At 53.0% G+C, this 12,281-nt stretch overlaps 1 protein-coding gene across 1 annotated transcript in view; it reads left to right on the forward strand.

Annotated features, from left to right (window-relative positions):
- Window positions 1-11,450, forward strand: part of LOC134982205 (probable D-lactate dehydrogenase, mitochondrial) — a gene marked incomplete at its 3' end in the record, with an annotated part of 169,614 nt that extends 158,164 nt beyond the window's left edge. The window contains exons 4-5 of the mRNA XM_063948706.1: window positions 393-534; window positions 11,313-11,450. Coding sequence (XP_063804776.1) covers window positions 393-534; window positions 11,313-11,450 — 280 coding nt within the window. The remainder of the gene's footprint in view (window positions 1-392; window positions 535-11,312) is intronic.
- Window positions 11,451-12,281: the final 831 nt, after the last annotated feature.

Below are 12,281 nucleotides of genomic sequence, written 5' to 3' on the forward strand. Positions count from 1 at the left end.
TGTGATCCCTCCATTGCTGCATCGATGGGGGATGTGATGCTGCCAGATTTACCAATATCCGGAATGCTAAAGCATTCCCGATATTGGCCCCCCACAACTACTACCACCTGAAGATGGCGGTAACCCATTGGAGCCTATGGGCTACAGTTTGTGTTTGTAGCTGGCGGAGAGTTCACCATCTGTGCTTGTGCGTTCTGGCTGACCGTGCAGCGCAGCAGCCACCGCACATGGCGGGGGACCTTGTTCCGGCGTGTGCTGGTTTATATATCCGCTCTCGTTGCGGTTGCTTGTTATGTAATGCTTGGTCACACTGAATATGCAATCTATGATATATGGTCCCTGTAGTAACTGTCCCCTTTATTACTAACATCTGAATTCTGTATCTGTGTCAGCTGTCCGCCTCCTGATGTTGTGGTTTGGCCGCGGGAGGTGGAGCATGTCAGCAAGATGGCGGCACTCTGTTACACACACAACGTTCCCATCATTCCGTTTGGCACAGGGACAGGGTTGGAAGGAGGAGTCAGTGCGCTAAGGGTATGTATACTTACCTGCATTGTGACACACTTATGTAATGCTCTTTATAGTTAAACTGACATGTGAAAGACAAGCCTATGCATAAACGCACACAATGCGGCCAGTGCGCAGCTGGTAGCACAGTACATAGGCTGAGACCCAAACAGGTGTATATAGGCTTACAGTGCATCCAGAAAGTATTCACAGCACTTCACTTTTTCCACATTTTGTTATGTTACAGCCTTATTCCAAAATGGAATAAATCAATTTTATTCCCTCAAAATTCTACACACACAATACCCCATAATGACAATTGTGATTTTTGCGAATTTATTAAAAATAACCAAGTAAGAAATTGCATTTACATAAGTATTCACAGCTTGTGCCATGAAGCTCAAAATTGAGCTCAGGTGCATCCTGTTTCCACTGATCATCCCTGAGATGTTCCTCCAGCTTAATTGGAGTCCACCTGTGGTTAATTCAGTAGATTGGACATGATTTGGAAAGGCGCACACCTGTCTATATAAGGTGTCATGACTGTAGTTTTGTGAACCCGGCGTGTATGTGAAGTCCGTGCGGGTAACTGGAGGGTTATGTGTATATTTGGCTGGTCTGTGGGAATCAGTGAGATGTAGTAAGGAGCAATCTCTGGCCTCGGCAGAGGAAGCCGTATCCTGACCACTGGATCACCAGGGACTTGGTGTTGATATCAGGATGGTGAATGTATTGGTGAGAATGAACTGGATACACTGTCACAGGAGTAGGTGTTAGTGTACTCAAGGTTATTATGAAATAGGTTCTCTGGAGTTACGCAGATCTGGGAGGAGAGCTGAAGACGTGAAACCGGGCTGGCTACCGGCGAGACTGGGAACCGCACTGTGAACCGGGCTGGGTACCGGTATAACTGGAATGCAACTGTATGTAGAACAATGGCTATGACTTTAGGACGAGGCTGAAGAGTACTGCGGCTGTGTCTTTAAGATGAGACTGAAGAATACTGGATATAACTGTTAACACAACGGTGGGGGGGCTGGATTTGGGCACATGGACTTGGGGATTGGGCCAGTGGCGGATCTAGACTTTACTACTAGGGGGGAGGTTTAGGAATTTGGACCTATCCCCTCTTCTCATAGCGCCTCCCACTTAGTTATGCCCCTCCCATTTAGTTAAATGATTTACTTATTACCAGTTATTTATATAGCATGCGCACATTCCGCAGCACTTTTACAGAAACTATTTGGCCATGATTCACGTTAGTCCCTGCCTCAGTGAAGCTAACAATCTGTATTCCCTATGACGTACACACATTCACATGGTCCTCCGCTGCAGACCCAAACCTCTCCTGCTCTGCGCTGAATCCTCAACAAGCGGAAAAACACAATGCGTGCAACAAACATTCCAGAACCGCAACTGTCTACAGTAGCAACCTGACGCTCTCCAGCTGCTTTGTTACAGTAAGGCGTGGCATGCTGAAACCTGTAGTTCAACAGCAGCAGAGTACTTGCAGGTGTCCTAAAACTGCTTTAAAATAGAATTATGGATTAATAAAAATAAAAAATAACCCTTTTGCACACAACCTTTTTAAGTTTAATCATATCAACACAGAGGACGCATGGACACCCGCTTAGGTTAGAGGAGATTTCACACACAGAGGGAAAGGGTTCTTCACAGTAAGGACGATACGTGTTTGGAATTCCCTGCCTGAGAGAGTGGTAATGGCGACTCGGTCAATACTATTAAGAATGGGTTAGATAAATTCCTAATGCAGAGGTTCCCAAACGCGGCCCTCAAGGCACCCAACAGTCCAGGCGGTTAGGTATATCCCTGGCTCAGCACAGATGGTTAAATCAAATTGACTGAGGTGCTAATTAAGTCACCTGTGGCCAAGCAGGGATACATTTAAAACCTGGACGGTTGGGTGCCTTGAGGGCCGCGTTTGGGAACCTCTGTCCTAATGGATAAGGATATATATGGTTAAGGTGCGTAGTCACGCACTATAGTTATAATAAAATGAGGAAAAACACAACGGCTGACATTGGCAACCAACAAAATGAGTCCTAAAAATAATACCGTGTAGGAGACCACAAATAGGGTGAACTAGACGGATAAATTCTCTTCTTTTTCTCGCCCTCAGACACTATTACTGCAGTATTGTGGAGCATGTGCGTTCTCCGGCTGGTACCCTTTGCTGCTGATGATGATGATGGCTTTTTCTTGGCATTCCATGTACACAGTAGCGTAGATACTATTGCACATTAAATATTGACTTGAGTTGTTTTAGTGGGTGTAGTATGTTATGCCGGCTGTCGGAATCCCAACGCCAGGGTTACCGACCGCCAGCAGCGGGGCAAGCGCAAAAGTGCCCCTCGCTGCGCTCGCCATGCTGCGGGCACGGTGGCACGCCACGCTATTTATTCTCCCAGGGGGGTCGTGGACCCCCGAAGAGGGAGAATAGTTGTCGGTATGCCAGCTGTCTGGGTTCCGGTACACTGAGCGCTGGGGTCCCGACAGCCGGCATATCAAATGCCACCCGTTTTAGTAACTGAAACTCTTGCTAAATGCACACCAAGAGGTACCTTTACTAAAGCTTCTAAAACAGAATTGGTGATGTTGCCTATAGCAACCAATCACATGTGGTGTATCATTTTTCAATTGCCTTTTAGAAAACAATAGACAGCATCTGATTGGTTGCTATGGGCAACATCACCAATTCTGTTTTAGAAACTATAGCAAATTGACCCCCATTATCACCACCCTGCCACACTAGCCACAGTTATAAGCAACAAGCAGTCAAGAACTTCATCTAGAACCCTGACCATGCTGAGACCGTACACAAAAGCCAAACCTGTGTGCTAGCTCTTAGGGGGACATTTACGGAGACGTTGCCCCATCAACCAATCAGCAGCTCTGTATAATTTTATAGTATGCAAACTATAGATGTTACTTCAGTGCTGATTGGTTGATGGGGAAACCTCTCCACTGGCCCATTTCTCCACTCTTATCACTGCTTAGTAAATGTCCGATCTTATGCTTGGTGTCCCTTAGTTACACAGGTGTATCTTTCTTGTTGGCCTCCCCACATTTAAGCTGCAGAAGAGCATGGCTGAGCTTGCAGCACTTATAGCAAGTGGTGTTTATTAGTGTCGCCTAAACACCTACACCAAACTCACCCCCCCCCCCTCAGCACCCCTTCCCAAAACACTCATACAATCGGTAAGGCAATCACAGCTCTCCGGAAGCCGGACCCGCTCTGGTGCAGTGAAAATGGCGCCTGCCCCTGAAGGAGTCCCTCTGGTCTTGGCGCCCTCAAATGCCTACTGCGCATGATCGTTTATGTCATTGTGCAGAGCAGAGGCATGATGACACTGAGGAGGAGGCCAGGGGATGGGAGCTGGGCGCAGAGAAGAGTGCGTCACACACTGCCCCGGCAAGTTGCTCTTAGACTTGTGGTGGTAGCTGCCGCAGATGGTTCTCGCGGTGGGCGCCGGGCTGAAGTCTTGTACCGGTAACAGGACCCGGCGGCGGCTTCTCGAATGTGCGGGGGCATGTGTAGGAGTGGGGGGCGATTACCCTCTTCTCCCCTGGCTGGATCCTCCACTGGATTGGGCACAGGGACTCGGAATCAGAGTGTATGTGTGTGTGTGTGTGTGTGTGTGTGTGTGTGTGTATGTATGTGTGTGTGTGTGTGTGTGTGTATGTATGTATGTATGTATGTGTATATATATATATATATATATATATATATATATATATATATATATATATATATATATATGTGTGTATATATATATATATATATATGTATATGTGTATGTATATATATATATATATATATATATATATATATATATATATATATGTGTGTGTGTGTGATAAAGTATCCCGATGATGGGTTTACTGAGGAGCCTGTTTGGAAATATTTACAAGTCCTGCAAATGCCTCATATTTGGACTGTATTGTGGTGAAAGGGCTGTTGTGTCACCACAATGGGCCACATTTCTGTGGGGTCAACTCCCTCCAAGGAGAGCAAACAAGAGCTGCACATTCTCCACCTCCAGCAGAAATCTGGAATTCTGGGTTTCTGGCCGGACAGCTCACAGTAGAAAAATAGGAGTCTGGGTCTTCCAGCTCACCCAGAGCCAGCAGGAAGTCAGAAGCAGGAGAGGGGTGTAAATCTCCCATACACCCTCGGCACTGAGGCCTGCTAGAGGCCAGCGAGTAGGCTGCGTTTCTATAGTGCCAGGGACTGTGGACGTTGGCTGTGACGGAGCTTGGCGGATGGTGGCCGCTGGTCAATGACTGAGCGTGGGGAGTGCTAAGACATTTACTTTTCATTTGTTCATTTTAACTTATGTACCTGTGTGACCAGGCCCAAGCCTGTGTATACTATACTCAGTGTCTGATGCTGTGTCTTACCAGAAGACCTGCCTAAGAAGAGTCTTATTTCAAGTACCTGTTTTACAGTGTATACATTTTTTAGGGTTTTATTTCTTTTACATACCACCAGCTTAACTATAAAGGGGCTAGGTGGCAAATGCTGCTGCTCTGAGGGTGTGGGGGGGTGATGGCAATCTGCTGCTGGCGGGTGTACTGGGGAGGGGGTGCATGGTGCTGGCTGCTCTGAGGGTGTGGGGGTGATAGCTGCTGCTGGCGGGTGTACTGGGGAGGGGGTTGATGGTGCTGGCAGCTCTGAGGGTGTGGGGGTGATAGCACGCTGATGCTGGCGGGTGTACTGGGGAGGGGGTGCATGGTGCTGGCTGCTCTGAGGGTGTGGGGGGTGATAGCAATCTGCTGCTGGCGGGTGTACTGGGGAGGGGGTGCATGGTGCTGGCAGCTCTGAGGGTGTGGGGGGTGATAGCTGCTGCTGGCGGGTGTACTGGGGAGGGGGTGCATGGTGCTGGCTGCTCTGAGGGTGTGGGGGGTGATAGCTGCTGCTGGCGGGTGTACTGGGGAGGGGGTGCATGGTGCTGGCAGCTCTGAGGGTGTGGGGGTGATAGCACGCTGATGCTGGCGGGTGTACTGGGGAGGGGGTGCATGGTGCTGGCTGCTCTGAGGGTGTGGGGGGTGATAGCTGCTGCTGGCGGGTGTACTGGGGAGGGGGTGCATGGTGCGGTCTGCTCTGAGGGTGTTGGGGTGATAGCACACTGATGCTGGCAGGTGTATTGGGGAGGGGGTTGTACGATGCTGGCTGCTCTGAGGGTGTGGAGGGTGATAGCTGCTGCTGGCGGGTGTACTGGGGAGGGGGTGCATGGTGCTGTCTGCTCTGAGGGTGTGGGGGTGATAGCACACTGATGCTGGCAGGTGTATTGGGGAGGGGGTTGTACGATGCTGGCTGCTCTGAGGGTGTGGGGGGTGATAGCTGCTGCTGGCGGGTGTACTGGGGAGGGGGTGCATGGTGCTGGCTGCTCTGAGGGTGTGGGGGTGATAGCTGCTGCTGGCGGGTGTACTGGGGAGGGGGTGCATGGTACTGGCTACTCTGAGGGTGTGGGGGGTGATAGCTGCTGCTGGCGGGTGTACTGGGGAGGGGGTGCATGGTACTGGCTGCTCTGAGGGTGTGGGGGGTGATAGCAATCTGCTGCTGGCGGGTGTACTGGGGAGGGGGTGCATGGTGCTGTCTGCTCTGAGGGTGTGGGGGTGATAGCACACTGATGCTGGCAGGTGTATTGGGGAGGGGGTTGTACGATGCTGGCTGCTCTGAGGGTGTGGGGGGTGATAGCTGCTGCTGGCGGGTGTACTGGGGAGGGGGTGCATGGTGCTGGCTGCTCTGAGGGTGTGGGGGTGATAGCTGCTGCTGGCGGGTGTACTGGCTGCTCTGAGGGTGTGGGGGGTGATAGCACGCTGATGCTGGCAGGTGTACTGGGGAGGGGGTTGATGGTGCTGGCAGCTCTGAGGGTGTGGGGGTGATAGCACGCTGATGCTGGCGGGTGTACTGGGGAGGGGGTGCATGGTGCTGGCTGCTCTGAGGGTGTGGGGGGTGATAGCAATCTGCTGCTGGCGGGTGTACTGGGGAGGGGGTTGATGGTGCTGGCAGCTCTGAGGGTGTGGGGGTGATAGCACGCTGATGCTGGCGGGTGTACTGGGGAGGGGGTGCATGGTGCTGGCTGCTCTGAGGGTGTGGGGGGTGATAGCAATCTGCTGCTGGCGGGTGTACTGGGGAGGGGGTGCATGGTGCTGGCAGCTCTGAGGGTGTTGGGGGTGATAGCTGCTGCTGGCGGGTGTACTGGGGAGGGGGTGCATGGTGCTGGCTGCTCTGAGGGTGTGGGGGTGATAGCTGCTGCTGGCGGGTGTACTGGGGAGGGGGTGCATGGTGCTGGCAGCTCTGAGGGTGTGGGGGTGATAGCACGCTGATGCTGGCGGGTGTACTGGGGAGGGGGTGCATGGTGCTGGCTGCTCTGAGGGTGTGGGGGGTGATAGCTGCTGCTGGCGGGTGTACTGGGGAGGGGGTGCATGGTGCTGTCTGCTCTGAGGGTGTTGGGGTGATAGCACACTGATGCTGGCAGGTGTATTGGGGAGGGGGTTGTACGATGCTGGCTGCTCTGAGGGTGTGGGGGGTGATAGCTGCTGCTGGCGGGTGTACTGGGGAGGGGGTGCATGGTGCTGTCTGCTCTGAGGGTGTGGGGGTGATAGCACACTGATGCTGGCAGGTGTATTGGGGAGGGGGTTGTACGATGCTGGCTGCTCTGAGGGTGTGGGGGGTGATAGCTGCTGCTGGCGGGTGTACTGGGGAGGGGGTGCATGGTGCTGGCTGCTCTGAGGGTGTGGGGGTGATAGCTGCTGCTGGCGGGTGTACTGGCTGCTCTGAGGGTGTGGGGGTGATAGCACACTGATGCTGGCAGGTGTACTGGGGAGGGGGTTGTACGATGCTGGCTGCTCTGAGGGTGTGGGGGGTGATAGCTGCTGCTGGCGGGTGTACTGGGGAGGGGGTGCATGGTGCTGGCTGCTCTGAGGGTGTGGGGGGTGATAGCAATCTGCTGCTGGCGGGTGTACTGGGGAGGGGGTGCATGGTGCTGGCAGCTCTGAGGGTGTGGGGGGTGATAGCTGCTGCTGGCGGGTGTACTGGGGAGGGGGTGCATGGTGCTGGCTGCTCTGAGGGTGTGGGGGTGATAGCTGCTGCTGGCGGGTGTACTGGGGAGGGGGTGCATGGTGCTGGCAGCTCTGAGGGTGTGGGGGTGATAGCACGCTGATGCTGGCGGGTGTACTGGGGAGGGGGTGCATGGTGCTGGCTGCTCTGAGGGTGTGGGGGGTGATAGCTGCTGCTGGCGGGTGTACTGGGGAGGGGGTGCATGGTGCTGTCTGCTCTGAGGGTGTTGGGGTGATAGCACACTGATGCTGGCAGGTGTATTGGGGAGGGGGTTGTACGATGCTGGCTGCTCTGAGGGTGTGGGGGGTGATAGCTGCTGCTGGCGGGTGTACTGGGGAGGGGGTGCATGGTGCTGTCTGCTCTGAGGGTGTGGGGGTGATAGCACACTGATGCTGGCAGGTGTATTGGGGAGGGGGTTGTACGATGCTGGCTGCTCTGAGGGTGTGGGGGGTGATAGCTGCTGCTGGCGGGTGTACTGGGGAGGGGGTGCATGGTGCTGGCTGCTCTGAGGGTGTGGGGGTGATAGCTGCTGCTGGCGGGTGTACTGGCTGCTCTGAGGGTGTGGGGGTGATAGCACACTGATGCTGGCAGGTGTACTGGGGAGGGGGTTGTACGATGCTGGCTGCTCTGAGGGTGTGGGGGGTGATAGCTGCTGCTGGCGGGTGTACTGGGGAGGGGGTGCATGGTGCTGGCTGCTCTGAGGGTGTGGGGGTGATAGCTGCTGCTGGCGGGTGTACTGGGGAGGGGGTGCATGGTGCTGGCTGCTCTGAGGGTGTGGGGGGTGATAGCAATCTGCTGCTGGCGGGTGTACTGGGGAGGGGGTTGATGGTGCTGGCAGCTCTGAGGGTGTGGGGGTGATAGCACGCTGATGCTGGCGGGTGTACTGGGGAGGGGGTGCATGGTGCTGGCAGCTCTGAGGGTGTGGGGGGTGATAGCTGCTGCTGGCGGGTGTACTGGGGAGGGGGTGCATGGTGCTGGCTGCTCTGAGGGTGTGGGGGGTGATAGCTGCTGCTGGCGGGTGTACTGGGGAGGGGGTGCATGGTGCTGGCAGCTCTGAGGGTGTGGGGGTGATAGCACGCTGATGCTGGCGGGTGTACTGGGGAGGGGGTGCATGGTGCTGGCTGCTCTGAGGGTGTGGGGGGTGATAGCTGCTGCTGGCGGGTGTACTGGGGAGGGGGTGCATGGTGCTGTCTGCTCTGAGGGTGTTGGGGTGATAGCACACTGATGCTGGCAGGTGTATTGGGGAGGGGGTTGTACGATGCTGGCTGCTCTGAGGGTGTGGGGGGTGATAGCTGCTGCTGGCGGGTGTACTGGGGAGGGGTGCATGGTGCTGTCTGCTCTGAGGGTGTGGGGTGATAGCTGCTGGCGGGTGTACTGGCTGCTCTGAGGGTGTGGGGGTGATAGCTGCTGCTGGCGGGTGTACTGGGGAGGGGGTGCATGGTGCTGTCTGCTCTGAGGGTGTGGGGGTGATAGCTGCTGCTGGCGGTGTACTGGCTGCTCTGAGGGTGTGGGGGTGATAGGTGTACTGGGAGGAGGTTGTACGATGCTGGCTGCTCTGAGGGTGTGAGGGGTGATAGCACACTGATGCTGGCAGGTGTATTGGGGAGGGGGTTGTACGATGCTGGCTGCTCTGAGGGTGTGGGGGTTGATAGCTGCTGCTGGCGGGTGTACTGGCTGCTCTGAGGGTGTGGGGGGTGATAGCTGCTGCTGGCGGGTGTACTGGGGAGGGGGTGCATGGTACTGGCTGCTCTGAGGGGTGTGGGGTGATAGCACACTGATGCTGGCAGGTGTACTGGGGAGGGGGTTGTACGATGCTGGCTGCTCTGAGGGTGTGGGGGGTGATAACTAGCTGATACTGGGGAGGGGTGCTGGCCACTATGGGTGTGCAGAGATGCATGGTGCGTGGGTGGGAGGTGCAGTGTCAGAGTAAATGGGGTGCACAGTGCCGGCTGCATAAGCGCACAGCTCTCTACAGCGGGAGCAGCATCTCCCTTGCATGTCCACCCTCGGCACACTGACTGGAGTGTCTGTTCTAGCGGTGCTCCTTCTGTCTCCTGCTCCACTCTCTCAGCTGCCCCTGAATTTCCTCCCAAGCTCCCACTCCACAGTGCTGCCACTGCCAGGGATCCTGGACTGAGGGTATTAGCCCAACCAGCAGTGATGGTGAAGGAGTAGACGGGCACTGCCGGCCAGTGTCTGCCTGCTTATTGTTCAGTTCCCCCTACACCTGAATGACTAGTTGGGCCGACCATCTTTTACTGTTTTTCCAGCGTGTGGGAGCAAACAGTTGTTGATTCATTGCTCTCGCACACTGCCAGATTATCATTCCTAGTTGGCTGGCTGGAACGATATGGGGGTAATTCAGAGTTGATCATAGATGTGCTAAATCTTGCAGGGCTATTCTCCGTTACTCAGACATGCGGGGGGACAGCAAGCACAGGGCTCGTCAGCGGCGATGCTTTTGTACCTGATGAGTAGCTCCCTGTCAGCACAGCTCCTGCACTCTGGCAGGAGGGAACCGCCGCGTCCCAGTTCACAGCAGCTGTGTGTGATGTCACACAGCTGCCGCAGCCCATCCACCCAATGGTCTGGATACGCCTCCATTGGCACGCCCCTAGAGCGACGGAGACAAAAATTGTAACTAGGATTAAACTGGATAGCTGTCTGGAAGCCAGAAATCCAGGAATGAACTGTACAGCTGGAGCAGCAGAGCCAAATACTGGAACCGGGATGAAATCGGACAGCTAGATCGGCTGGGAACAGGGATTGAACTGAATAACTGGACTGGACAGGAACTGGCAATGTACTGGTATTTACTAAACACTAAGTGTGTGTAATTGGTAAATCAGTGTCTTGCTCAGCAGGTTACTGGAGTCTGATAACAATGGCAAAAGTCTGTATAAAAATGAGTGGAACTCAACAATGCAGAATTCTGTGGTAACCAGTAAACTGTACGACTATACTCTGGAGCCAGGAATAGCTGAAGAGCTTGCGAGCAGGATATCACACATGGATGAGACTTGTTGCTCTGGCATTGGACTGATGGCCAGGTAGGCCTTACATAGGAATTGCAAGTTGCTGGTGTCAGCTGAGGTAAGAAGCACTCTAAGTGGAGGAATGCAGTCAGCTGACATACTCCAAGATGGTTACATTCGAGCATCTGATCTCCATCAATGACACAGGAAACTTGCCTACAGGATAAGTAGCAAAGGTCAAGGGCCCTATACACTTAAAGATTATCTGTCCAATCTGGTTGATTGGAAAGAAAATCTGGTAATGTCTGGGAGCAAATGACAATCAAACATTTGCTCGGAAAATCCAGAAAATGGACAAAAATGGTTGTTCAGATAAATTGGCTTAATGACACAAAAGTGTTTGAGAGCAAATGGTCAATTGTCATTTGCTCCCAGACATTGCCAGATTTTCTTTCAATCAACCAGATTGGACAGATAATCTGTAAGTGTGTAGGGCCCTTTAGTCTTATGTCAAATTACTTAGAACATGAGTGCAGGAAGTCAGGAACGTCACATCAGCATTTTGAGGAAGGATGCCTCTTTCGTGAGATAAGCACCTAGTGATGCCACAATTTATTTATTTGTTCAAACCCACATGTAGAATGTACAGATGAGGCATCCCGCAGTAATGGTGATACTGTACAGTATTTGTGTTGTGTCGTGCTGCAAGTGTCCTGCTAACATGAATATGCTGTGTCCTGCAGGGAGGGGTGTGCTTCAATATGACACGAATGGACAGGATCCTAAATCTCAGGAATGAGGACTTCTATGTAACCGTAGAACCAGGCGTCACCCGAAAATCTCTCAATGCATATCTCCGTGACAGTGGTCTCTGGTTCCCTGTAGGTGAGGCGATAAGATGGAAATATTGTTATCTGATCCATGTTAAATCAAAAAGTGCAATGGCAGCATTACTGTAGCAGAGTTTCTAAATGCTTCACCTGTCACTTCCCAACATACAATTGCTGCCTGCCTCATACATAGTGCAGGGTGTATAATACATTATATACAGGACCAGCAATCACAGTAACCCGGTATATGTGCCAGTAGTGCCAGCCATACATAGTGCAGTGTATATAATACATCAGACATATACAGGACCAGTGATCACAGTAACCCGGTATATGCGGCAGTAGTGCCAGCCATACATAGTGCAGTGTGTGTAATACATCAGACATATACAGGACCAGTGATCACAGTAACCCGGTATATGCGGCAGTAGTGCCAGCCATACATAGTGCAGTGTATATAATACATCAGACATATACAGGACCAGTGATCACAGTAACCCGGTATATGTGGCAGTAGTGCAGCCATACATAGTGCAGTGTGTGTAATACATCAGACATATACAGGACCAGTGATCACAGTAACCCGGTATATGCGGCAGTAGTGCCAGCCATACATAGTGCAGTGTATGTAATACATGAGACATATACAGGACCAGTGATCACAGTAACCCGGTATATGCGGCAGTAGTGCCAGTCATACATAGTGCAGTGTGTGTAATACATCAGACATATACAGGGCCAGTGATCACAGTAACCCGGTATATGCGGCAGTAGTGCCAGCCATACATAGTGCAGTGTATGTAATACATCAGACATATACAGGACCAGTGATCACAGTAACCCGGTATATGCGGCAGTAGTGCCAGCCATACATAGTGCAGT

This window comes from Pseudophryne corroboree (assembly GCF_028390025.1).
Source record: "Pseudophryne corroboree isolate aPseCor3 chromosome 11 unlocalized genomic scaffold, aPseCor3.hap2 SUPER_11_unloc_7, whole genome shotgun sequence".
Classification (NCBI taxonomy): Eukaryota; Metazoa; Chordata; class Amphibia; order Anura; family Myobatrachidae; genus Pseudophryne; species Pseudophryne corroboree.